At 55.8% G+C, this 27,916-nt stretch overlaps 2 protein-coding genes across 2 annotated transcripts in view; one reads left to right on the top strand and one right to left on the bottom strand.

Moving 5' to 3' along the window:
• Positions 1–27,916, top strand: part of LOC140400183 (REST corepressor 2-like) — a 1,146,610-nt gene that overhangs the window by 1,116,682 nt on the left and 2,012 nt on the right. The window lies entirely within an intron of this gene.
• naa40 (N-alpha-acetyltransferase 40, NatD catalytic subunit) lies at positions 1,241–22,087 on the bottom strand. Its single transcript, XM_072489556.1, has 4 exons — positions 21,909–22,087; positions 11,171–11,254; positions 3,844–3,921; positions 1,241–3,097 (listed from the first exon to the last, which is right to left on the bottom strand). Exons 1-4 carry the CDS (start codon positions 22,085–22,087, stop codon positions 2,962–2,964), a joined length of 477 nt encoding a protein of 158 aa, XP_072345657.1. The 3' UTR covers positions 1,241–2,961.

The following is a 27,916-nucleotide window of genomic DNA, read 5'->3' as shown; positions in this document are numbered from 1 at the left end:
TGGAAGAGTGAGTAAGCCGGGTGGGAGGGGTCTTTGATTATGCTGCCCGCTTTCCCCAGGCAGCGGGAGGTGTAGATGGAGTCAATGGATGGGAGGCAGGTTCGTGTGATGGACTGGGCGGTGTTCACGACTCTCTGAAGTTTCTTGCGGTCCTGGGACGAGCAGTTGCCATACCAGGCTGTGATGCAGCCCGATAGGATGCTTTCTATGGTGCATCTGTAAAAGTTGGTAAGGGTTAATGTGGACATGCCGAATTTCCTTAGTTTCCTGAGGAAGTATCGGCACTTTTGGGCTTTCTTGGTGGTCGCGTCGACGTGGGAATGTTCCCAACATTCCTAATGTCCCAGCTCAATTAGTCCAGACCCAAGACCATAAGGCAGAGCAGCAGAATTAGGCCACTCGGCCCATTGAGTCTGCTCCGCCATTCAATCATGGCTGATATTTTCTCATCCCCATTCTCCTGCCTTCTCCCCATAACCCCTGATCCCCTTATTGATCAAGAACCCATCTATCTCTGTCTTAAAGACACTCAGTGATTTGGCCTCCACAGCCTTCTGCGGCAAAGAGTTCCACAGAGTCACCACCCTCTGGCTGGAGAAATTCCTCCTCATCTCTGTTTTAAAGTATCGTCCCTTCAGTCCGAGATGGTGCCCTCTGCTTCTAGTTTTTCCTACAAGTGGAAACACTCTCTCCACGTCCCCTCTGCCTGGTCCTGCCGTCTCCCGATGCCTCTGGGCTGCACCTGCTGCCTGTTCAGCCTGCGCTGCGGAAAGTGCTCTTCACGGTTGCAGACAGAAGGAAAGAACCTGCTGCTACTCGCCCTTCCTCAAGAGTAAAACTGGACGGAGGGCTGAAGAAAAGCTCAGGAACAAAACCAGGTAAGGGAGAACGATGGTAAAAATATTTATTCAACAATTATATATTTTAAAAACCACACAAGAGCCACAACCAGGAGGCACAGACGATTTCAGATACTTTGGATGCTCCCTGCTTCCTCCGGGACTGACACCCGGCGTGGAGCTAAACAGGATTCGGGAATGAAGGGAAAATCAGGGTGCGAAGGCGGAGCACTCTACAAAGATCGATTGAGTTTAGAATCCAGCTTCCGACCCTCTTCGACGAAGACACAATCCCCAACCGGATTTCGAAGACATTCGGGTTTGTGTCGCTCCGGCTGGTCAAGGTGCTGAAAAACGTTCCGGGATCGCACAACCAGCTTAGCCCGCCCACCCCCCCCCCCCACCCCCGATCGCGGCATATGACCAGGAGGAAACATTTACTTCTCGCTGGTGATACAATCCAGGAATCGCGTCCTGGGCAGCTGGTGCTGCCTCTGGGTGAAGCGGAGATTGAGGGGTAGCTAGACTAGCTGCGGTTCGGTCCTATCTTAATGCCATACGCTCTGCGATTATACCTCCATCCCAAATTTCTAACAATGAAACTATCGATGTTAAGTTGTCAGGTGCTAATTTCCTTCTACCAAGAGTAACACTGAAGCGCCCCCCAGTGGTGATGGGGCGCGGTGTAATTACTCAGCCACTGATCCACACTGGCAGTTCCTATTATAATTCGTCGTTTGACGGTACAGGACTTGAACGTTGTTGAAAGGAACATGCCGTCGAAGCTTTCTGTGTTGCACCCATCAGGACATTTCGCAAGAGTACCAATAAAGGGGAAACCAATTTATGTCGCGGGAGGGGTGCTGATTGGTTGCCCAGTGGACTCTGATTGGTGTGGAGGCGTTGCCGTGGAGAATGCACCAGGGAACAGTCAACTTCCAAGCTTTTATTCAAATTCAAATGAGGCAGACCGACTCGGATTGGTCAAGGAACTGCCGTAGGGAACGAACTAGGGAATGCCTGTCCCCCAAGCTTCTGTTTATCTGAAAAAGACACAATGTGCCCACGTGCTCTTTGCGTCGTCAAAGGACAGGGATGTGCGTGTGTGAATATATGTGGCTTCCAGCACGCGTGAGTCAGCCACACTGCGAGCCCGACCGATAACCTTAAATTGGTTCGCAGTGTAATTCCCGGCACAATCGGGATTGTTTGGCAAGTGCTGTCCAATCGCAGAAGCAACACGAGCGGTGTGCTCCACTAACAGGGCGTAGCTAGCTAGCCAAAACAATGTCCTGCCCGTCACACGATCGAGTAACGCTTGGATATGGATTCCAGGACCGGCGTGATGCTAGGTATGTGAGCCGTACATTCCAACGACCTGGTGAATCGTATCGAACAGCGGGTCCCCCCCCCCCCCCACCTCCTGCTGTTCGCAACCGAGCCGGGCTTACAAAACATCCGGCACACGATTCTGCTGATTGATTGGAACGGGACTGCCCTGTCCTGATGAGTCCTGAACAAAAAGCTTCGACAGCACCTCTCTTTTTGCTTCCTACTGGGGAGTACAAAATGGGAGAACATTCACAGCAAGAGAGCGTGGATACAATTTCTTTTGAAAAAAATATATTACAGACATACTATACACATTGTCCTCGAACCGGTTGAAACATGATTTATTCAAAACTTAAAAGATAGAAAAGCCCCAAAAGGTCCTGCTGTTTTTCTGCTCCGTTCGACTCGCACCAAAAATCATTACTTATAAAAAGTTGCTTTTTTAAAAAAAAGCAGGTGGCAGGATTCGTTTTAGTATTCAAAAGGGCGATTTTGTCGTTTGTCCAGTAAATAACAAGGAGGTTTAGCTCTAAACAAGCAGGTCCTGTCTGGGCTGGCAGTGAGAACTGGGCGATATTCACAGTATATATATATATAGTGAGTGTGTGTTAAAAAGAAAACCTTTGAGACAAAGCTTTTTTGTAACGTCCCCTGTGCTGCAGGCAGCTGGCACGCTCAACACACACTCACTTGACTTTCCCTTCTCCTGTGGAGCCAGGGGTCTTCTTGCCGGGGAAAGGCCGGCTCGGAGGTCGGTCGGTGGGACAGGGGAGGGGTCGAGGTTGCCCCTTCAGTGGCAGCAGCCCCCGCAAGGCGGCCCGCTGTGCGGGTGCTCCCCGTATTTGGTTCTCCGGCTCAGTATCTCGTAGGAGCAGTCGTCCCGGCAGCACCCGGACAGGCTGGGCGAAGACTCGTCAATGTCGAACCTGGCGGAACGGAAAGACGGAGCGGTAAATGGCAGCAGCCGCGGGGGGGGGGGGGGGGCTTAAACTACGGGTTTGCTGGGGCCGGAAGCCCCCTGGTGATTCACCTCAGTCCGACAGCCAACAATCAGGAGCCCTTGTCTGCGCCCTCTCTGCCCGCGTCAAACTGAACAAAGGTAAGACAGGAACGAGCGCGGTCCGATCCATGACTAAGATGTTGATTTTGATTCCACAACCATGCTGACAGGTACACGTTTATTCCCCTGCTCCATCTGCCCCGGTGACCGAGGATATTAACGTTGGGCCGCATGGGATCCCCCCTCCCCCCAGCAACCCGGGATTCCCCCCTCCCCCCAGTCACCCCCCCCCCCCCTCCCCCCAGCACACTGCAAGTCTCCAGTCAGGCCGGGAAAGAAATTACAGACTTGCATTTCTATAGCGCATTTGGGTGGCCCACGTTTACAGCAGTTGACCCAATTTTGAAGTTCCTGTTGTAAAGTGCGGAATGCAGCAGCCAATCTGTCGACAATCAGATCCCAATGAAACAGCGGAGGTACTGAGCAGGTAACCTGCCGGATAGTCGTTAGCTGATAAATATTAGCCATGGGTTTCAGAGAGGAACAAAGTACTTTGACAGAGCGATTGGATTGCATACGGGTGCACGGGGGTTCGCGTGGATGTATCGTCAGACATAGCACAATTTTACAATTACGGCAGACGCCAGATCTCCCCACTAAGGTCCAACTTACTGCATTGCGTGTCTGAAGAACTGGTAGGCAGGGCGATTGTGTTTAAATACCGTCAACACCACTTTCTTCATCTGTGAGCTGGGAGGAAGAGAGAGAGCAACAATCAGCCTCGTCAAATCCGATTCCTCAGCACGGTGCAACCCCGGGAACTCACCCTCCCCCCCAGTCACCTCCCCCCTCCCCCCAGCAACCACGGGATCTCCCCCTGCCCCCAAGTCACCTCCCCCAGCGCACTGCAACCCCGGGAACTCCCCTGCCCCCCAGTCAAACCCCCCCCCTCCTGCCAGCACACTGCCACCCGGGAACTCCCCCTGCCCCCCAGTCACCTCCCACCTCCCCCAGCGCACTGCAACCCCGGGAACTCCCCTGCCCCCCAGTCAAACCCCCCCCTCCTCCCAGCAACTCCGGGATCTCCCCCTGCCCCCCAGTCACCACCCCCCTCCCCCAGCGCACTGCAACCCAGGGAACTCCCCTGCCCCCCAGTCAAACCCCCCCCCCCCTCCTCCCAGCACACTGCCACCCGGGAACTCCCCCTGTCCCCCAGTCAAACCCCCCCCCCTCCTCCCAGCAACCCCGGGATCTCCCCCTGCCCCCCAGTCACCTCCCCCCTCCCCCCGGGATCTCCCCCTGCCCCCCAGTCACCTCCCCCCTCCCCCCAGCAACCCCGGGATCTCCCCCTGCCCCCCAGTCACCTCCCCCCTCCGCCCAGCAACCCCGGGATCTCCCCCTGCCCCCCAGTCACCTCCCACCTCCCCCAGCGCACTGCAACCCAGGGAACTCCCCTGCCCCCCAGTTAAACCCCCTCCCCCTCCTCCCAGCACACTGCAACCCGGGATCGCCCCCTGCCCCCCAGTCACCTCCCCCCTCCCCCAGCACACTGCAACCCAGGATCCCCCCTCCCCCCAGTCAAACCCCCCCCTCCCCCAGCAACTCCCCCTGCCCCCCAGCACAGTGCAACCACGGGAACCCCCCCCCCTCCCCCCAGCACACTGCAACCCGGGGTCCCCCCTCCCCCCCCCCCAGCACACTGCAACCCGGGGTCCCCCCTCCCCCCCCCAGCACACTGCAACCCGGGATCCCCCCCCCCAGTCACTCCCCCCAGCACACTGCAACCCCGGGAACTCCCCCCCCCCCCTCTAACCCCAGCACACTGCAACCCCGGGAACTCCCCCCCCATCAGTCACTCCCCCCCCCCCCTAACCCCAGCACACTGCAACCCGGGTTCTCCCCCTGCCCCCCAGTCACCTCCCCCCCTCCCCCCAGCACACTGCAACCCGGGATCTCCCCCCCCTGCCCCCCAGTCACCTCCCCCCCTCCCCCCAGCACACTGCAACCCGGGTTCTCCCCCTGCCCCCCAGTCACCACCCCCCCCAGCACACTGCAACCCCGGGACCTCCCCCTGCCCCCCAGTCACCCCCCCCAGCACACTGCAACCCGGGATCTCCACCCCCCCCCCCCAGCACACTGCAACCCGGGATCTCCCCCTGCCCCCCAGTCACCCCCCTCCCCCCAGCACACTGCAACCCGGGATCGCCCCCTGCCCCCCACCACCCCCCCTCCCCCCAGCACACTGCAACCCGGGATCTCCACCTCCCCCCCCAGCACACTGCAACCCGGGATCTCCCCCTGCCCCCCAGTCACCCCCCTCCCCCCAGCACACTGCAACCCGGGATCGCCCCCTGCCCCCCACCACCCCCCCTCCCCCCAGCACACTGCAACCCGGGATCTCCACCCCCCTCCCCCCAGCACACTGCAACCCGGGATCTCCCCCTGCCGCCCCAGTCAGACCCCCCCCCCCCCCCAGCAACACTGCAACCCGGGATCTCCCCCTGCCCCCCAGTCACTCACCCCCCCCTCCCCCCAGCAACCCGGGATTTCCCCCTGCCCCCCCGTCACTCACACCCCCTCCCCCCAGCACACTGCAACCCGGGAACTTCCCCCCCACCCCCCACCACACTGCAACCCAGGTTCTCCCCCTGCCCCCCAGTCACCCCCCTCCCCCCAGCACACTGCAACCCGGGATCTCCACCCCTACCCCCCCACCACCCCCCCTCCCCCCAGCACACTGCAATCCGGGATCTCCCCCTGCCCCCCAGTCAACCCCCCCCCCCTCCCCCCAACACACTGCAACCCCCGCAATCCAGGATGCTTTGCCAGGGCACTTCACGCCTGCCGAACCCCTCTGTTCACAGGGGGAACACTGTCGGGAGAGGGCTCGGAGAATCGTCTCCAGAAACCGGCACATTCTGGAACTTCGAGAAATTAGCAAGGTGCCCCATCTCCAGACACAGCCCCCCCCCCACCTCAGACTGGAGGACAGTAAAAGGGGAGTGGAAGGGATTGCTATCTACCTTGATCAAAGAGCATTATCTAGCCTGACATCAAGATGGCCTTTGGGTGTAGCACTGGAGGGTATCTAGGCCTTTTAGAGGGAAAGGCAATTATGATGCGATGAGGCAAGACTTAGGATGCATCGGATGGAGAGGAAAACTGCAGGGAATGAGCACAATGGAAATGTGGAGCTTGTTCAAGGAACAGCTACTGCGTGTTCTTGATAAGTATGTACCTGTCAGGCAGGGAGGAAGTGGTCGAGTGTGGGAACCGTGGTTTACTAAAGCAGTCAAAACACTTGTCAAGAGGAAGAAGGAGACTTATGTAAAGATGAGACATGAAGGTTCAGTTAGGGCGCTCGAGAGTTACAAGTTAGCTAGGAAGGGCCTAAAGAGAGAGCTAAGAAGAGCAGGAGGGGACATGAGAAGTCTTTGGCAGGTAGGATCAAGGATAACCCTAAAGCTTTCTATAGATATGTCAGGAATAAACGAATGACTAGGGTAAGAGTAGGGCCAGTCAAGGACAGTAGTGGGAAGTTGTGCTTGGAGTCCGAGGAGATAGGAGAGGTGCTAAATGAATATTTTTCATCAGTACTCACACAGGAAAAAGACAATGTTGTCGAGGAGAATACGGAGATTCAGGCTACTAGACTAGAAGGGCTTGAGGTTCACAAGGAGGAGGTGTTAGCAATTCTGGAAAGTGTGAAAAAGATAAGTCCCCTGGGCCGGATGGGATTTATCCTAGGATTCTCTGGGAAGCTAGGGAGGAGATTGCTGAGTAAGATTGCAATAGTAAGGGATGACATCGGTGCTATGGAGGATAAGGTTGAATCCATTTGGGTGGAAATCAGGACTAGTAAGGCGAAAAAGTCACTGATAGGAGTAATTTATAGGCCACCAAATAGTAACATTATGGTGGGGCAGGCAATAAACAAAGAAATAACAGATGCATGTAGAAATGGTACAGCAGTTATCATGGGGGATTTTAATCTACATGTCGATTGGTTTAACCAGGTCGGTCAAGGCAGCCTTGAGGAGGAGTTTATAGCATGTATCCACGATAGTTTCCTGGAACAGTATGCAATGGAACCTACGAGGGAACAAGCGGTCCTAGATCTGGTCCTGTGTAATGAGACAGGATTGATTCAGGATCTCATAGTTAGGGATCCTCTCGGAAGGAGTGATCACAATATGGTGGAATTTAAAACACAGATGGAGGGTGAGAAGGTAAAATCAAGCACTTGTGTTTTGTGCTTAAACAAAGGAGATTACAATGGGATGAGAGAAGAACTAGCTAAGGTAGACTGGGAGCAAAGACTTTATGGTCAAAAAGTTGAGGAACAGTGGAGAACCTTCCAAGTGATTTTTCACAGTGCTCAGCAAAGGTTTATACCAACAAAAAGGACGGTAAAAAGAGGGAAAATCGACCGTGGATATCTAAGGAAATAAAGGATAGTATCAAATTGAAGGAAAAAACATACAAAGTAGCAAAGATCAGTGGGAGACTAGAGGACTGGGAAATCTTTAGGGGGCAACAGAAAGCTACTTAAAAAGCTATAAAGAAGAGTAAGATAGATTATGAGAGTAAACTTGCTCAGAATATAAAAACAGATAGTAAAAGTTTCTACAATTATATAAAACAAAAAAGAGTGGCTAAGGTAAATATTGGTCCTTTAGAGGATGAGAAGGGAGATTTAATAATGGTAGATCAGGAAATGGCTGAGGAACTGAACAGGTTTTTTGGGTCGGTCTTCACAGTGGAAGACACAAATAACATGCCAGTGACTGGTGGAAATGAGGCTATGACAGGTGAGGACCTTGAGAGGATTGTTATCACCAAGGAGGTAGTGATGGGCAAGCTAATGGGGCTAAAGGTAGACAAGTCTCCTGGCCCTGATGGAATGCATCCCAGAGTGCTAAAAGAGATGGCTAGGGAAATTGTAAATGCACTAGTGATAATTTACCAAAATTCACTAGACTCTGTGGGGTGGTCCCGGCGGATTGGAAATTAGCAAACGTGACACCACTGTTTAAAAAAGGAGGGAGGCAGAAAGCGGGTAATTATAGGCCAGTGAGCTTAACTTCGGTAGTAGGGAAGATGCTGGAATCTATCATCAAGGAAGACAGAGCAAGGCATCTGGATGGAAATTGTCCCATTGGGCAGACGCAGCATGAGTTCATAAAGGGCAGGTCATGCCTAACTAATTTAGTGGAATTTTTTGAGGACATTAACAGTGCGGTAGATAACGGGGAGCCAATGGATGTGGTATATCTGGATTTCCAGAAAGCCTTTGACAAGGTGCCACACAAAAGGTTGCTGCATAAGATAAAGATGCATGGCATTAAGGGGAAAGTAGTAGCACGGATAGAGGATTGGTTAATTAATAGAAAGCAAAGAGTGGGGATTAATGGGTGTTTCTCTGGTTGGCAATCAGTAGCTAGTGGTGTCCCTCAAGGATCAGTGTTGGGCCCACAACTGTTCACAATTTACATAGATGATTTGGAGTTGGGGACCAAGGGCAATGTGTCCAAGTTTGCAGACGACACTAAGATAAGTGGTAAAGCAAAAAGTGCAGAGGATACTGGAAGTCTGCAGAGGGATTTGGACAGGCTAAGTGAATGGACTAGGGTCTGGCAGATGGAATACAATGTTGACAAATGTGAGATTATCCATTTTGGTAGGAATAACAGCAAAAGGGATTATTATTTAAATGATAAAATATTAAAACATGCTGCTGTGCAGAGAGACCTGGGTGTGCTAGTGCATGAGTCGCAGAAAGTTGGTTTACATGTGCAACAGGTGATTAAGAAGGCAAATGGAATTTTGTCCTTCATTGCTAGAGGGATGGAGTTTAAGACGAGGGAGGTTATGCTGTAATTGTATAAGGTGTTAGTGAGGCCACACCTGGAGTATTGTGTTCAGTTTTGGTCTCCTTACTTGAGAAAGCACGTACTGGCGCTGGAGGGTGTGCAGAGGAGATTCACTAGGTTAATCCCAGAGCTGAAGGGGTTGGATTACGAGGAGAGGTTGAGTAGACTGGGACTGTACTCGTTGGAATTTAGAAGGATGAGGGGGGGATCTTATAGAAACATATAAGATTATGAAGGGAATAGATAGGATAGATGCGGGCAGGTTGTTTCCACTGGCGGGTGAAAGCAGAACTAGGGGGCATAGCCTCAAAATAAGGGGAAGTAGATTCAGGACTGAGTTTAGGAGGAACTTCTTCACCCAAAGGGTTGTGAATCTATGGAATTCCTTGCCCAGTGAAGCAGTCGAGGCTCCTTCATTAAATGTTTTTAAGATAAAGATAGATAGTTTTTTGAAGAATAAAGGGATTAAGGCTAATGGTGTTCGGGCCAGAAAGTGGAGCTGAGTCCACAAAAGATCAGCCATGATCTCATTGAATGGTGGAGCAGGTTCCAGGGGCCAGATGGCCTACTCCTGCTCCTAGTTCTTATGTTCTTATGAGCCTTTGGCTTTGATCTTTAAGTCATCTTTGTCTACAGGAATAGTGCCAGAAGACTGGAGGATAGCAAATGTTGTCCCCGAGTTCAAGAAGGGGAGTAGAGACAACCCCGGTAACTATAGACCAGTGAGCCTTACTTCTGTTGTGGGCAAAATCTTGGAAAGGTTTATAAGAGATAGGATGTATAATCATCTGGCAAGGAATAATTTGATTAGAGATAGTCAACACGGTTTTGTGAAGGGTAGGTCGTGCCTCACAAACCTTATTGAGTTCTTTGAGAAGGTGACCAAACAGGTGGATGAGGGTAAAGCAGTTGATGTGGTGTATATGGATTTCAATAAAGCGTTTGATAAGGTTCCCCACGGTAGGCTACTGCAGAAAATACGGAGGCATGGGATTCAGGGTGATTTAGCAGTTTGGATCAGAAATTGGCTAGCTCGAAGACAAAGGGTGGTGGTTGATGGGAAATGTTCAGACTGGAGTCCAGTTACTAGTGGTGTACCACAAGGATCTGTTTTGGGACCACTGCTGTTTGTCATTTTTATAAATGACCTGGAGGAGGGCGTAGAAGGATGGGTGAGTAAATTTGCAGATAACACTAAAGTCGGTGGAGTTGTGGACAGTGCGGAAGGGTGTTACAAGTTACAGAGGGACATAGATAAGCTGCAGCGCTGGGCTGAGAGGTGGCAAACGGAGTTTAATGCAGAAAAGTGTGAGGTGATTCATTTTGGAAGGAATAACAGGAAGATCGAGTACTGGGCTAATGGTAAGATTCTTGGCAGTGTGGATGAGCAGAGAGATCACGGTGTCCATGTACATAGATCCCTGAAAGTTGCCACCCAGGTTGAGAGGGTTGTTAAGAAGGCGTACGGTGTGTTAGCTTTTATTGGTAGAGGGATTGAGTTTCGGAGCCATGAGGTCATGTTGCAGCTGTACAGAACTCTGGTGCGGCCGCATTTGGAGTATTGCGTGCAATTCTGTGCGCCGCATTATAGGAAGGATGTGGAAGCATTGGAAAGGGTGCAGAGGAGATTTACCAGAATGTTGCCTGGTATGGAGGGAAGATCTTATGAGGAAAGGCTGAGGGACTTGAGGCTGTTTTCGTTAGAGAGAAGGTTAACAGGTGACTTAATTGAGGCATACAAGATGATCAGAGGATTGGATAGGGTGGACAGTGAGAGAGCCTTTTTCCTCTGATGGTGATGTCTAGCACGAGGGGACATAGCTTTAAATTGAGGGGAGATAGATATAAGACAGATGTCAGAGATAGGTTCTTTACTCAGAGAGTAGTCAGGGCGTGGAATGCCCTGCCTGCAACAGTAGTGGACTCACCAACACTAAGGGCATTCAAATGGTCATTGGATAGACATATGGACGATAAGGGAATAGTGTAGATGGGCTTTCGAGTGGTTTCACAGGTCGGCGCAATATCGAGGGCCGAAGGGCCTGTACTGCGCTGTAATGTTCTATGTTCTAAGTGAGAATGGGGAGTCAAATTTACTGTCCCTACAATATCCACAACCTATTTACCTGTTTGCTAAAAGCTGTAGAATCTGCATTAAGAATTTGCCCAACCCTTTCCTCCTCACCCGACATTCCAGCTGAACCTCATAACTGTAACACAAGACACGCGTGTCAGATCACCACACAGCGAGAATAACTTTCAAACACAGCTTCATCCCATTTCCACACATTCCCCACCTCAACTGGGAGTGTTTGATGGGGACAGTGTAGAGGGAGCTTTACTCTGTATCTAACCCCGTGCTGTACCTATCCTTGGAGTTTTTGATGGGGAGAGTGCAGAGGGAGCTTTGCTCTGTATCTTACCCAGTGCTGTACCTGTCCTGGGAGTGTTTGATGGGGACAGTGTAGAGGGAGCTTTACTCTGTATCTAACCCCGTGCTGTACCTGTCCTGGGAGTGTTTGATGGGGACAGTGTAGAGGGAGCTTTACTCTGTATCTCACTCCGTGCTGTACCTGTCCTGGGAGTGTTGATGGGGACAGTGTAGAGGGAGCTTTACTCTGTATCTAACCCCGTGCTGTACCTGTCCTGGGAGTGTTTGATGGGGACAGTGTAGAGGGAGCTTTACTCTGTATCTCACCCCGTGCTGTACCTGTCCTGGGAGTGTTTGATGGGGAGAGTGTAGAGGGAGCTTTCCTCTGTATCTAACCCCGTGCTGTACCTGTCCTGGGAGTGTTGATGGGGACAGTGTAGAGGGAGCTTTACTCTGTATCTAACCCCGTGCTGTACCTGTCCTGGGAGTGTTTGATGGGGACAGTGTAGAGGGAGCTTTACTCTGTATCTCACCCCGTGCTGTACCTGTCCTGGGAGTGTTTGATGGGGAGAGTGTAGAGGGAGCTTTACTCTGTATCTAACCCCGTGCTGTACCTGTCCTGGGAGTGTTTGATGGGGACAGTGTCAAGGGAGCTTTACTCTGTATCTAACCCCGTGCTGTACCTGTCCTGGGAGTGATTGATGGGGACAGTGTGGAGGGAGCTTTACTCTGTATCTAACCCCGTGCTGTACCTGTCCTGGGAGTGTTTGATGGGGACAGTGTAGAGGGAGCTTTACTCTGTATCTAACCCCGTGCTGTACCTGTCCTGGGAGTGTTTGATGGGGACATTGTAGAGGGAGCTTTACTCTGTATCTAACCCCGTGCTGGACCTGCCCTGGGAGTGTTTGATGGGGACAGTGTATAGGGAGCTTTACTCTGTATCTAACCCCGTGCTGTACCTGCCCTGGGAGTGTTTGACGGGAACAGTGTAGAGGGAGCTTTACTCTGTATCTAACCCCGTGCTGTACCTGTCCTGGGAGTGTTTGATGGGGACAGTGTAGAGGGAGCTTTACTCTGTATCTCACCCCGTGCTGTACCTGTCCTGGGAGTGTTTGATGGGGACAGTGTAGAGGGAGCTTTACTCTGTATCTAACCCAGTGCTGTACCTGTCCTGGGAGTGTTTGATGGGGACAGAGTAGAGGAGCTTTACTCTGCATCTAACCCCGTGCTGTACCTGTCCTGGGAGTGTTTGATGTGGACAGTGTAGAGGGAGCTTTGCTCTGTATCTAACCCCGTGCTGTACCTGTCCTGGGAGTGCTCAATGGGGACAGTGCAGAGGGAGCTTTACTCTGTATCTAACCCCGTGCTGTACCTGCCCTGGGAGTGTTTGATGGGGACAGTGTAGAGGGAGCTTTACTCTGTATCTAACCCCGTGCTGTACCTGTGCTGGGAGTGTTTGATGGGGACAGTGTAGAGGGAGCTTTACTCTGTATCTAACCCCGTGCTGTACCTGTGCTGGGAGTGTTTGATGGGGACAGTGTAGAGGGAGCTTTACTCTGTATCTAACCCCGTGCTGTACCTGCCCTGGGAGTGTTTGATGGGGACAGTGTAGAGGGAGCTTTACTCTGTATCTAACCCCGTGCTGTACCTGTGCTGGGAGTGTTTGATGGGGACATTGTAGAGGGAGCTTTACTCTGTACCGAACCCCGTGCTGTACCTGTCCTGGGAGTGTTTGATGGGGACAGTGTAGAGGGAGCTTTACTCTGTATCTCACCCCGTGCTGTACCTGTCCTGGGAGTGTTTGATGTGGACAGTGTGGAGGAGCTTTACTCTGTATCTAACCCCGTGCTGTACCTGTCCTGGGAGTGTTTGATGGGGACAGTGTAGAGGGAGCTTTACTCTGTACCGAACCCCGTGCTGTACCTGTCCTGGGAGTGTTTGATGGGGACAGTGTAGAGGGAGCTTTACTCTGTATCTAACCCCGTGCTGTACCTGTCCTGGGAGTGTTTGATGGGGACAGTGTGGAGGGAGCTTTACTCTGTATCTAACCCCGTGCTGTACCTGTCCTGGGAGTGATTGATGGGGACAGTGTGGAGGGAGCTTTACTCTGTATCTAACCCCGTGCTGTACCTGTCCTGGGAGTGTTTGATGCGGACAGTGTAGAGGGAGCTTTACTCTGTATCTAACCCCGTGCTGTACCTGTCCTGGGAGTGTTTGATGCGGACATTGTAGAGGGAGCTTTACTCTGTATCTATCCCCGTGCTGTACCTGCCCTGGGAGTGTTTATTGGGGACAGTGTAGAGGGAGCTTTACTCTGTATCTAACCCCGTGCAGTACCTGCCCTGGGAGTGTTTGATGGGGACAGTGTAGAGGGAGCTTTACTCTGTATCTAACCCCGTGCTGTACCTGTCCTGGGAGTGTTTGATGGGGACAGTGTAGAGGGAGCTTTACTCTGTATCTAACCCCGTGCTGTACCTGCCCTGGGAGTGTTTGATGGGGACAGTGTAGAGGGAGCTTTACTCTGTATCTAACCCCGTGCTGTACCTGTCCTGGGAGTGTTTGATGAGGACAGTGTAGAGGGAGCTTTACTCTGTATCTCACCCGTGCTGGACCTGTCCTGGGAGTGTTTGATGGGGACAGTGTGGAGGAGCTTTACTCTGTATCTAACCCCGTGCTGTACCTGTCCTGGGAGTGTTTGATGGGGACAGTGTAGAGGGAGCTTTACTCTGTATCTAACCCCCTGCTGTACCTGTCCTGGGAGTGTTTGATGGGGACAGTGTAGAGGGAGCTTTACTCTGTATCTGACCCCGTGCTGTACCTGTCCTAGGAGTGTTTGATGGGGAGAGTGTAGAGGAAGCTTTGCTCTGTATCTAACCCCGTGCTGGACCTGTCCTGGGAGTGTTTGATGGGGACAGCGTAGAGGGAGCTTTACTCTGTATCTGACCCCGTGCTGCACCTGTCCTCGGAGTGTTTGATGGGGACAGTGTAGAGGGAGCTTTACTCTGTATCTAACCCCGTGCTGTCCCTGTCCTGGGAGAGTTTGATGGAGACAGTGTAGAGGGAGCTTTACTCTGTATCTAACCCCGTGCTGTATCTGTCCTGGGAGTGTTTGATGGAGACAGTGTAGAGGGAGCTTTACTCTGTATCTAACCCCGTGCTGTACCTGTCCTGGGAGTGTTTGATGGGGACAGTGCAGAGGGAGCTTTACTCTGTATCTAACCCCGTGCTGTACCTGTCCTGGGAGTGTTTGATGGGGACAGTGTAGAGGGAGCTTTACTCTGTATCTAACCCCGTGCTGTACCTGCCCTGGGAGTGTTTGATGGGGACAGTGTAGAGGGAGCTTTACTCTGTATCTAACCCCGTGCTGTACCTGCCCTGGGAGTATTTGATGGGGACAGTGTAGAGGGAGCTTTACTCTGTATCTAACCCCGTGCTGTACCTGTCCTGGGAGTGTTTGATGGGGACAGTGTAGAGGGAGCTTTACTCTGTATCTAACCCCGTGCTGTACCTGTCTTGGGAGTGTTTGATGAGAACAGTGTAGAGGGAGCTTTACTCTGTATCTCACCCCGTGCTGTACCTGTCCTGGGAGTGTTTGATGGCGACAGTGTAGAGGGAGCTTTACTCTGTATCTAACCCCGTGTTGTACCTGTCCTGGGAGAGTTTGATGGGGACAGTGTAGAGGGAGCTTTACTCTGTATCTAACCCCATGCTGTACCTGTCCTGGGAGTGTTTGATGGTGAGTGTAGAGGGAGCTTTACTCTGTATCTAACCCCGTGCTGTACCTGTCCTGGGAGTGTTTGATGGGTCAGTGTAGAGGGAGCTTTACTCTGTATCTAACCCCGTGCTGTACCTGTCCTGGGAGTGTTTGATGGGGACAGTGTAGAGGGAAATCTACTCTGTATCTAACCCCGTGCTGTACCTGTCCTGGGAGTGTTTGATGGGGACAGTGTCGAGGGAGCTTTACTCTGTATCTAACCCTGTGCTGTACCTGTCCTGGGAGTGTTTGATGGGGACAGTGTAGAGGGAGCTTTACTCTGTATCTAACCCCGTGCTGGACCTGTCCTGGGAGTGTTTGATGGGGACAGTGCAGAGGGAGCTTTACTCTGTATCTAACCCCGTGCTGTACCTGTCCTGGGAGTGTTTCATGGGGAGAGTGTAGAGGGAGCTTTCCTCTGTATCTAACCCCGTGCTGTACCTGTCCTGGGAGTGTTGATGGGGACAGTGTAGAGGGAGCTTTACTCTGTATCTAACCCCGTGCTGTACCTGTCCTGGGAGTGTTTGATGGGGACAGTGTAGAGGGAGCTTTACTCTGTATCTCACCCCGTGCTGTACCTGTCCTGGGAGTGTTTGATGGGGCGAGTGTAGAGGGAGCTTTACTCTGTATCTAACCCCGTGCTGTACCTGTCCTGGGAGTGTTTGATGGGGACAGTGTCAAGGGAGCTTTACTCTGTATCTAACCCCGTGCTGTACCTGTCCTGGGAGTGATTGATGGGGACAGTGTGGAGGGAGCTTTACTCTGTATCTAACCCCGTGCTGTACCTGTCCTGGGAGTGTTTGATGGGGACAGTGTAGAGGGAGCTTTACTCTGTATCTAACCCCGTGCTGTACCTGTCCTGGGAGTGTTTGATGGGGACATTGTAGAGGGAGCTTTACTCTGTATCTAACCCCGTGCTGGACCTGCCCTGGGAGTGTTTGATGGGGACAGTGTATAGGGAGCTTTACTCTGTATCTAACCCCGTGCTGTACCTGCCCTGGGAGTGTTTGACGGGAACAGTGTAGAGGGAGCTTTACTCTGTATCTAACCCCGTGCTGTACCTGTCCTGGGAGTGTTTGATGGGGACAGTGTAGAGGGAGCTTTACTCTGTATCTCACCCCGTGCTGTACCTGTCCTGGGAGTGTTTGATGGGGACAGTGTAGAGGGAGCTTTACTCTGTATCTAACCCAGTGCTGTACCTGTCCTGGGAGTGTTTGATGGGGACAGAGTAGAGGAGCTTTACTCTGCATCTAACCCCGTGCTGTACCTGTCCTGGGAGTGTTTGATGTGGACAGTGTAGAGGGAGCTTTGCTCTGTATCTAACCCCGTGCTGTACCTGTCCTGGGAGTGCTCAATGGGGACAGTGCAGAGGGAGCTTTACTCTGTATCTAACCCCGTGCTGTACCTGCCCTGGGAGTGTTTGATGGGGACAGTGTAGAGGGAGCTTTACTCTGTATCTAACCCCGTGCTGTACCTGTGCTGGGAGTGTTTGATGGGGACAGTGTAGAGGGAGCTTTACTCTGTATCTAACCCCGTGCTGTACCTGTGCTGGGAGTGTTTGATGGGGACAGTGTAGAGGGAGCTTTACTCTGTATCTAACCCCGTGCTGTACCTGCCCTGGGAGTGTTTGATGGGGACAGTGTAGAGGGAGCTTTACTCTGTATCTAACCCCGTGCTGTACCTGTGCTGGGAGTGTTTGATGGGGACATTGTAGAGGGAGCTTTACTCTGTACCGAACCCCGTGCTGTACCTGTCCTGGGAGTGTTTGATGGGGACAGTGTAGAGGGAGCTTTACTCTGTATCTCACCCCGTGCTGTACCTGTCCTGGGAGTGTTTGATGTGGACAGTGTGGAGGAGCTTTACTCTGTATCTAACCCCGTGCTGTACCTGTCCTGGGAGTGTTTGATGGGGACAGTGTAGAGGGAGCTTTACTCTGTACCGAACCCCGTGCTGTACCTGTCCTGGGAGTGTTTGATGGGGACAGTGTAGATGGAGCTTTACTCTGTATCTAACCCCGTGCTGTACCTGTCCTGGGAGTGTTTGATGGGGACAGTGTAGAGGGAGCTTTACTCTGTATCTAACCCCGTGCTGTACCTGTCCTGGGAGTGATTGATGGGGACAGTGTGGAGGGAGCTTTACTCTGTATCTAACCCCGTGCTGTACCTGTCCTGGGAGTGTTTGATGCGGACAGTGTAGAGGGAGCTTTACTCTGTATCTAACCCCGTGCTGTACCTGTCCTGGGAGTGTTTGATGCGGACATTGTAGAGGGAGCTTTACTCTGTATCTATCCCCGTGCTGTACCTGCCCTGGGAGTGTTTATTGGGGACAGTGTAGAGGGAGCTTTACTCTGTATCTAACCCCGTGCAGTACCTGCCCTGGGAGTGTTTGATGGGGACAGTGTAGAGGGAGCTTTACTCTGTATCTAACCCCGTGCTGTACCTGTCCTGGGAGTGTTTGATGGGGACAGTGTAGAGGGAGCTTTACTCTGTATCTAACCCCGTGCTGTACCTGCCCTGGGAGTGTTTGATGGGGACAGTGTAGAGGGAGCTTTACTCTGTATCTAACCCCGTGCTGTACCTGTCCTGGGAGTGTTTGATGAGGACAGTGTAGAGGGAGCTTTACTCTGTATCTCACCCGTGCTGTACCTGTCCTGGGAGTGTTTGATGGGGACAGTGTGGAGGAGCTTTACTCTGTATCTAACCCCGTGCTGTACCTGTCCTGGGAGTGTTTGATGGGGACAGTGTAGAGGGAGCTTTACTCTGTATCTAACCCCCTGCTGTACCTGTCCTGGGAGTGTTTGATGGGGACAGTGTAGAGGGAGCTTTACTCTGTATCTGACCCCGTGCTGTACCTGTCCTAGGAGTGTTTGATGGGGAGAGTGTAGAGGAAGCTTTGCTCTGTATCTAACCCCGTGCTGGACCTGTCCTGGGAGTGTTTGATGGGGACAGCGTAGAGGGAGCTTTACTCTGTATCTGACCCCGTGCTGCACCTGTCCTAGGAGTGTTTGATGGGGACAGTGTAGAGGGAGCTTTACTCTGTATCTAACCCCGTGCTGTCCCTGTCCTGGGAGAGTTTGATGGAGACAGTGTAGAGGGAGCTTTATTCTGTATCTAACCCCGTGCTGTATCTGTCCTGGGAGTGTTTGATGGAGACAGTGTAGAGGGAGCTTTACTCTGTATCTAACCCCGTGCTGTACCTGTCCTGGGAGTGTTTGATGGGGACAGTGCAGAGGGAGCTTTACTCTGTATCTAACCCCGTGCTGTACCTGTCCTGGGAGTGTTTGATGGGGACAGTGTAGAGGGAGCTTTACTCTGTATCTAACCCCGTGCTGTACCTGCCCTGGGAGTGTTTGATGGGGACAGTGTAGAGGGAGCTTTACTCTGTATCTAACCCCGTGCTGTACCTGCCCTGGGAGTATTTGATGGGGACAGTGTAGAGGGAGCTTTACTCTGTATCTAACCCCGTGCTGTACCTGTCCTGGGAGTGTTTGATGGGGACAGTGTAGAGGGAGCTTTACTCTGTATCTAACCCCGTGCTGTACCTGTCTTGGGAGTGTTTGATGAGAACAGTGTAGAGGGAGCTTTACTCTGTATCTCACCCCGTGCTGTACCTGTCCTGGGAGTGTTTGATAGCGACAGTGTAGAGGGAGCTTTACTCTGTATCTAACCCCGTGTTGTACCTGTCCTGGGAGAGTTTGATGGGGACAGTGTAGAGGGAGCTTTACTCTGTATCTAACCCCGTGCTGTACCTGTCCTGGGAGTGTTTGATGGGGACAGTGTAGAGGGAGCTTTACCCTGTATCTAACCCCGTGCTGTACCTGCCCTGGGAGTGTTTGATGGGGACAGTGTAGAGGGAGCTTTACTCTGTATCTAACCCCATGCTGTACCTGTCCTGGGAGTGTTTGATGGTGAGTGTAGAGGGAGCTTTACTCTGTATCTAACCCCGTGCTGTACCTGTCCTGGGAGTGTTTGATGGGTCAGTGTAGAGGGAGCTTTACTCTGTATCTAACCCCGTGCTGTACCTGTCCTGGGAGTGTTTGATGGGGACAGTGTAGAGGGAAATCTACTCTGTATCTAACCCCGTGCTGTACCTGTCCTGGGAGTGTTTGATGGGGACAGTGTAGAGGGAAATCTACTCTGTATCTCACCCCGTGCTGTACCTGTCCTGGGAGTGTTTGATGGGGACAGTGTAGAGGGAGCTTTACTCTGTATCTCACCCCGTGCTGTACCTGTCCTGGGAGTGTTTGATGGGGACAGTGTCGAGGGAGCTTTACTCTGTATCTAACCCTGTGCTGTACCTGTCCTGGGAGTGTTTGATGGGGACAGTGTAGAGGGAGCTTTACTCTGTATCTAACCCGTGCTGGACCTGTCCTGGGAGTGTTTGATGGGGACAGTGCAGAGGGAGCTTTACTCTGTATCTAACCCCGTGCTGTACCTGTCCTGGGAGTGTTTCATGGGGACAGTGTAGAGGGAGCTTTACTCTGTTATCTAACCCCGTGCTGTACCTGTCCTGGGAGTGTTTGATGGGGACAGTGTAGAGAGAGCTTTACTCTGTATCTAACCCCGTGCTGTACCTGTCCTGGGAGTGTTTGATGGGGACAGTGTCGAGGGAGCTTTACTCTGTATCTAACCCTGTGCTGTACCTGTCCTGGGAGTGTTTGATGGGGACAGTGTCGAGGGAGCTTTACTCTGTATCTCACCCCGTGTTGTACCTGTCCTGGGAGTGTTTGATGGCGACAGTGCAGAGGGAGCTTTACTCTGTATCTAACCCCGTGCTGTACCTGTCCTGGGAGTGTTTGATGGGGACAGTGTAGAGGGTGCTTTACTCTGTATCTAACCCCGTGCTGTACCTGTCCTGGGAGTGTTTGATGGTGAGTGTAGAGGGAGCCTTACTCTGTATCTAACCCAGTGCTGTGCCTGTCCTGGGAGTGTTTGATGGGTCAGTGTAGAGGGAGCTTTACTCTGTATCTAACCCCGTGCTGTACCTGTCCTGGGAGTGTTTGATGGGGACAGTGTAGAGGGAAATCTACTCTGTATCTAACCCCGTGCTGTACCTGTCCTGGGAGTGTTTGATGGGGACAGTGTCGAGGGAGCTTTACTCTGTATCTAACCCTGTGCTGTACCTGTCCTGGGAGTGTTTGATGGGGACAGTGTAGAGGGAGCTTTACTCTGTATCTAACCCCGTGCTGTACCTGTCCTGGGAGTGTTTGATGGGGACAGTGCAGAGGGAGCTTTACTCTGTATCTAACCCCGTGCTATACCTGTCCTGGGAGTGTTTCATGGGGACAGTGTAGAGGGAGCTTTACTCTGTTATCTAACCCCGTGCTGTACCTGTCCTGGGAGTGTTTGATGGGGACAGTGTAGAGGGAGCTTTACTCTGTATCTCACCCCATGCTGTACCTGTCCTGGGAGTGTTTGATGGGGACAGTGTAGAGGGAGCTTTACTCTGTATCTAACCCCGTGCTGTACCTGTCCTGGGAGTGTTTGATGGGGACAGTGCAGAGGGAGCTTTACTCTGTATCTAACCCCGTGCTGTACGTGTCCTGGGAGTGTTTGATGGGGACAGTATAGAGGGAGCTTTACTCTGTATCTAACCCCATGCTGTACCTGTCCTGGGAATGTTTGATGGGGACAGTGTAGAGGGAGCTTTACTCTGTATCTAACCCCGTGCTGTACCTGTCCTGGGAGTGTTTGATGGGGACAGTGTAGAGGGAGCTTTACTCTGTATCTAACCCCGTGCTGTACGTGTCCTGGGAGTGTTTGATGGTGACAGTGTAGAGGGAGCTTTACTCTGTATCTAACCCCGTGCTGTACCTGTCCTGGGAATGTTTGATGGGGACAGTGTAGAGGGAGCTTTACTCTGTATCAAACCCCGTGCTGTACCTGTCCTGGGAGTGTTTGATGGGGACAGTGTAGAGGGAGCTTTACTCTGTATCTCACCCCATGCTGTACCTGTCCTGGGAGTGTTTGATGGGGACAGTGTAGAGGGAGCTTTACTCTGTATCTAACCCCGTGCTGTACCTGTCCTGGGAGTGTTTGATGGGGACAGTGCAGAGGGAGCTTTACTCTGTATCTAACCCCGTGCTGTACGTGTCCTGGGAGTGTTTGATGGGGACAGTATAGAGGGAGCTTTACTCTGTATCTAACCCCATGCTGTACCTGTCCTGGGAATGTTTGATGGGGACAGTGTAGAGGGAGCTTTACTCTGTATCTAACCCCGTGCTGTACCTGTCCTGGGAGTGTTTGATGGGGACAGTGTAGAGGGAGCTTTACTCTGTATCTAACCCCGTGCTGTACGTGTCCTGGGAGTGTTTGATGGTGACAGTGTAGAGGGAGCTTTACTCTGTATCTAACCCCGTGCTGTACCTGTCCTGGGAATGTTTGATGGGTACAGTGTAGAGGGAGCTTTACTCTGTATCTAACCCCGTGCTGTACCTGTCCTGGGAGTGTTTGATGGGGACAGTGTAGAGGGAGCTTTACTCTGTATCTAACCCCGTGCTGTACCTGTCCTGGGAGTGTTTGATGGGGACAGTGTAGAGGGAGCTTTACTCTGTATCTAACCCCGTGCTGTACCTGTCCTGGGAGTGTTTGATGGGGACAGTGTAGAGGGAGCTTCCCGCCTCTGGCAGTTTTACATCAGGTCCTCGCCCCCCACGTAAGTCCCCCCCCTCCTGCCAGGGGTCTGGCAGGATGTCAGCCGTCACCCTCCGAGGGGAATCATTAAAGTAATGATAGAATACCAGTACAGTACTTCCTCCCCACACTCCACATCAAATCGGAAATGTGAGAACGCTGTCGGCATCGCTCCTTCCCGCGCGACCAGGTACCAGGCCCGCTCGTCCCTCATCTCTTCCTCCTTTTCCCGGTCCTTCCAGCCCCACTCGCTCTGCTCGTACCTGAAAGAAGAGTGTGACAGCATTCCGCAGTGCAACGGCCCCCCCCCACCCATTCCGCAGTGCAACGGCCCCCCCCCACCCATTCCGCAGTGCAACGGCCCCCCCCCACCCATTCCGCAGTGCAACGGCCCCCCCCCACCCATTCCGCAGTGCAACGGCCCCCCCCACCCATTCCGCAGTGCAACGGCCCCCCCCCACCCATTCCGCAGTGCAACGGCCCCCCCCCACCCATTCCGCAGTGCAACGGCCCCCCCCCCACCCATTCCGCAGTGCAACGGCCCCCCCCCACCCATTCCGCAGTGCAACGGCCCCCCCCACCCATTCCGCAGTGCAACGGCCCCCCCCCACCCATTCCGCAGTGCAACGCCCCCCCCCCACCCATTCCGCAGTGCAACGGCCCCCCCCACCCATTCCGCAGTGCAACGGCCCCCCCCCACCCATTCCGCAGTGCAACGGCCCCCCCCACCCATTCCGCAGTGCAACGGCCCCCCCCCCCACCCATTCCGCAGTGCAACGGCCCCCCCCCCACCCATTCCGCAGTGCAACGGCCCCCCCCCCCACCCATTCCGCAGTGCAACGGCCCCCCCCCCCCACCCATTCCGCAGTGCAACGGCCCCCCCCCCATCCATTTCCACCCCCAAACTCTGCCTCATCATACCCAGGGTTCCATTCCGCTGCCTCGAATAAACCCCCCTCCGCGTCTCTGCCTGCTCTACTCCCCCGTGGGAGCGAGTCCCACATTCTCCCCACTCCCCGTGGGAGCGAGTCCCACATTCTCCCCACTCCCCGTGGGAGCGAGTCCCACATTCTCCCCGCTCCCCGTGGGAGCGAATCCCACATTCTCCCCGCTCCCCGTGGGAGCGAGTCCCACATTCTCCCCACTCCCTGTGGGAGCGAGTCCCACATTCTCCCCGCTCCCCGTGGGAGCGAGTCCCACATTCTCCCCGCTCCCCGTGGGAGCGAGTCCCACATTCTCCCGACTCCCCGTGGGAGCGAGTCCCACATTCTCCCCACTCCCCGTGAGAGCGAGTCCCACATTCTCCCCACTCCCCGTGGGAGCGAGTCCCACATTCTCCCCACTCCCCGTGAGAGCGAGTCCCACATTCTCCCCACTCACCGTGGGAGCGAGTCCCACATTCTCCCCACCCCCCAAGGGAGCGAGCCCCACATTCTCCCCACTCCCCCTGAGAGCGAGTCCCAAATTCTCCCCACTCCCCGTGGGAGCGAGTCCCACATTCTCCCCCACTCCCCGTGGGAGCGAGTCCCACATTCTCCCCACTCCCTGTGGGAGCGAGTCCCACATTCTCCCCACTCCCCGTGGGAGCGAGTCCCACATTCTCCCCACTCCCCGTGGGAGCGAGTCCCACATTCTCCCCACTCGCCGTGGGAGCGAGTCCCACATTCTCCCCACTCGCCGTGGGAGCGAGTCCCACATTCTCCCCCACTCCCCCGTGGGAGCGAGTCCCACATTCTCCCCGTGAGAGCGAGTCCCACACTCTCCCCACTCCCCGTGGGAGCGAGTCCCACATTCTCCCCACTCCCCCGTGGGAGCGAGTCCCACATTCTCCCCGCTCCCCGTGGGAGCGAGTCCCCACATTCTCCCCACTCCCCGTGGGAGCGAGTCCCACATTCTCCCCACTCCCCGCGGGAGCGAGTCCCACATTCTCCCCACTCCCCGTGGGAGCGAGTCCCACATTCTCCCCACTCCCCGCGGGAGCGAGTCCCACATTCTCCCCACTCCCACGTGGGAGCGAGTCCCACATTCTCCCCATGAGAGCGAGTCCCACACTCTCCCCACTCCCCCGTGGGAGCGAGTCCCACATTCTCCCCGCTCCCCCGTGGGAGCGAGTCCCCCATTCTCCCCACTCCCCGTGGGAGCGAGTCCCACATTCTCCCCCACTCCCCCGTGGGAGCGAGTCCCACATTCTCCCCGCTCCCCCGTGGGAGCGAGTCCCACATTCTCCCCACTCCCCGTGGGAGCGAGTCCCACATTCTCCCCGCTCCCCGTGGGAGCGAGTCCCACATTCTCCCCACTCCCCGTGGGAGCGAGTCCCACATTCTCCCCCACTCCCCGTGGGAGCGAGTCCCACATTCTCCCCACTCCCCGTGGGAGCGAGTCCCACATTCTCCCCACTCCCCGTGGGAGCGAGTCCCACATTCTCCCCACTCCCCGTGGGAGCGAGTCCCACATTCTCCCCCACTCCCCGTGGGAGCGAGTCCCACATTCTCCCCCACTCCCCGTGGGAGCGAGTCCCACATTCTCCCCACTCCCCGTGGGAGCGAGTCCCACATTCTCCCCCACTCCCCGTGGGAGCGAGTCCCACATTCTCCCCACTCCCCGTGGGAGCGAGTCCCACATTCTCCCCACTCCCCGTGGGAGTGAGTCCCACATTCTCCCCACTCCCCGTGGGAGCGAGTCCCACATTCTCCTCACTCCCCGTGGGAGCGAGTCCCACATTCTCCCCACTCCCCGTGGGAGCGAGTCCCACATTCTCCCCACTCCCCGTGGGAGCGAGTCCCACATTCTCCCCGCTCCCCCGTGGGAGCGAGTCCCACATTCTCCCCACTCCCCGTGGGAGCGAGTCCCACATTCTCCCCGCTCCCCGTGGGAGCGAGTCCCACATTCTCCCCCACTCCCCGTGGGAGCGAGTCCCACATTCTCCCCCACTCCCCGTGGGAGCGAGTCCCACATTCTCCCCCACTCCCCGTGGGAGCGAGTCCCACATTCTCCCCACTCCCCGTGGGAGCGAGTCCCACATTCTCCCCACTCCCCGTGGGAGCGAGTCCCACATTCTCCCCCACTCCCCGTGGGAGCGAGTCCCACATTCTCCCCACTCCCCGTGGGAGCGAGTCCCACATTCTCCCCCACTCCCCGTGGGAGCGAGTCCCACATTCTCCCCCACTCCCCGTGGGAGCGAGTCCCACATTCTCCCCACTCCCCGTGGGAGCGAGTCCCACATTCTCCCCACTCCCCGTGGGAGCGAGTCCCACATTCTCCCCACTCCCCATGGGGAGCGAGTCCCACATTCTCCCCACTCCCCATGGGGAGCGAGTCCCACATTCTCCCCACTCCCCGTGGGAGTGAGTCCCACATTCCTCCCCACTCCCCGTGGGAGTGAGTCCCACATTCTCCCCACTCCCCGTGGGAGCGAGTCCCACATTCTCCCCGTGGGAGCGAGTCCCACATTCTCCCCGTGGCAGCGAGTCCCACATTCTCCCCACTCCCCGCGGGAGCAAGTCCCACATTCTCCCCACTCCCCGTGGGAGCGAGTCCCACATTCTCCCCGTGGGAGCGAGTCCCACATTCTCCCCGTGAGAGCGAGTCCCACATTCTCCCCGTGGCAGCGAGTCCCACATTCTCCCCACGGTAGCGAGTCCCACATTCTCCCCACTCCCCGTGGGAGCGAGTCCCACATTCCCCCCACTCCCCGTGGGAGCGAGTCCCACATTCTCCCCACTCCCCGTGGGAGCGAGTCCCACATTCTCCCCACTCCCCATGGGGAGCGAGTCCCACATTCTCCCCACTCCCCATGGGGAGCGAGTCCCACATTCTCCCCACTCCCGTGGGAGTGAGTCCCACATTCTCCCCACTCCCCGTGGGAGTGAGTCCCACATTCTCCCCACTCCCCGTGGGAGCGAGTCCCACATTCTCCCCGTGGCAGCGAGTCCCACATTCTCCCCACTCCCCATGGGGAGCGAGTCCCACATTCTCCCCACTCCCCATGGGGAGCGAGTCCCACATTCTCCCCACTCCCCGTGGGAGTGAGTCCCACATTCTCCCCACTCCCCGTGGGAGTGAGTCCTACATTCTCCCCACTCCCCGTGGGAGCGAGTCCCACATTCTCTCCGTGGGAGCGAGTCCCACATTCTCCCCGTGGCAGCGAGTCCCACATTCTCCCCACTCCCCGCGGGAGCAAGTCCCACCGTGAGAGCGAGTCCCACATTCTCCCCGTGGCAGCGAGTCCCACATTCTCCCCACGGTAGCGAGTCCCACATTCTCCCCACTACCCGTGGGAGCGAGTCCCACATTCCCCCCCACTCCCCGTGGGAGCGAGTCCCACATTCTCCCCACTCCCCGTGGGAGCGAGTGCCACATTCTCCACACTCCCCGTGAGAGCGAGTCCCACATTCTTCCCACTCTCTGTGGGAGCGAGTCCCACATTCTCCCCACTCGCCGTGGGAGCGAGTCCCACATTCTCCCCACTCCCCGTGGGAGCGAGTCCCACATTCACCCCAAACCCCGTGGGAGCGAGTGCCACATTTTCCCTACTCCCCGTGGGAGCGAGTCCCACATTCTCCCCACTCCCCGTGGGAGCGAGTCCCACATTCTCCCCACTCCCGTGGGAGCTAGTCCCACATTCTCCCCACTCCCCGCTGCCTGGGAGGGGGTAGAGGGCGGGTCTGGACCGCGCTGCCTGGGAGGGGGGGGTGAGGGTCTGGAACGCGCTGCCTGGGAGGGGGGGTCGAGGCGGGTCTGGATCACGCCTGCCTGGGAGAGGGGGGTAGAGGCGGGTCTGGGACACGCTGTCTGGGAGGGGGGGTAGAGGCGGGTCTGGGACACGCTGTCTGGGAGGGTGGGGGGTTGGGGGGAAAGAGGCGGGTCTGGAACGTGCTGCCTGGGAGGGTGGGAGAGGGCGGGTCTGGAACGCGCTGCCTGGGAGGGGTGGGAGAGGCGGGTCTGGAACGTGCTGCCTGGGAGGGTGGGAGAGGCGGGTCTGGGACACGCTGCCTGGGAGGGGGGGGGGGAAGAGGCGGGTCTGGAACGCGCTGCCTGGGAGGGGGAAGAGGCGGGTCTGGGACACGCTGCCTGGGAGGGGGGGGGGGGAGAGGCGGGTCTGGAACGCGCTGCCTGGGAGGGGGTGGGGTGAGGGTCTGGAAACGCGCTGCCTGGGAGGGTGGGAGAGGCGGGTCTGGGACACGCTGCCTGGGAGGGGGGGGGGGGAAGAGGCGGGTCTGGAACGCGCTGCCTGGGAGGGGGGAAGAGGCGGGTCTGGGACACGCTGCCTGGGAGGGGGGGGAGAGGCGGGTCTGGAACGCGCTGCCTGGGAGGGGGTGGGGTGAGGGTCTGGAACGCGCTGCCTGGAGGGGTGGGAGAGGCGAGTCTGGAACGCGCTGCCTGGGAGGGTGGGAGAGGCGGGTCTGGGACACGCTGCCTGGGAAGGGGGGGAAGAGGCGGGTCTGGAACGCGCTGCCTGGGAGTGGGGGGGGAGAAGAGGCGGGTCTGGAACGCGCTGCCTGAGAGGGGGGGGGGGGTGAGGGTCTGGAACGCGCTGCCTGGGAGGGGGGGGGGGGGGAGAGGGCGGGTCTGGAACGCGCTGCCTGGGGGGGGGGGGGGGAAGAGGCGGGGTTGGAACGCGCTGCCTGGGAGGGGGGGAGAGGGCGGGTCTGGAACGCGCTGCCTGGGAGGGGGGGGAGAGGCGGGTCTGGAACGCGCTGCCTGGGAGGGGGGGGGGGTTGGTGAGGGGTCTGGACGCGCTGCCTGAGAGGGGGGGGGTGAGGTCTGGAACGCGCTGCCTGGGAGGGGGGGGGGGTGAGGGTCTGGAACGCGCTGTCTGGGAGGGGGGAGAGGTGGGGTCTGGAACGCGCTGCCTGGGGAGGGGGGGGGGGGGGGGAAGAGGCGGGGTCTGGAACGCGCTGCCTGGGAGGGTGGGGAGAGGCGGGGTCTGGACGCGCTGCCTGGAGGGGGGGGGAGAGGCGGGTCTGGAACGCGCTGCCTGGGAGGGGGGGGTGTAGGGTCTGGAACGCGCTGCCTGGGAGGGGGGGGGGAGAGGCGGGGTCTGGGACACGCTGCCTGGAGGGGGGGGGGGGAGAGGTGGGTCTGGAACGCGCTGCCTGGGGGGGGGGGGAAGAGG

The sequence above is a fragment of the Scyliorhinus torazame genome, chromosome 24 (genome assembly GCF_047496885.1).
Source record: "Scyliorhinus torazame isolate Kashiwa2021f chromosome 24, sScyTor2.1, whole genome shotgun sequence".
NCBI lineage: Eukaryota > Metazoa > Chordata > Chondrichthyes > Carcharhiniformes > Scyliorhinidae > Scyliorhinus > Scyliorhinus torazame.
Note: the sequence above shows the minus strand (reverse complement) of the source record. Positions and strands in the feature narration are given on the sequence as shown.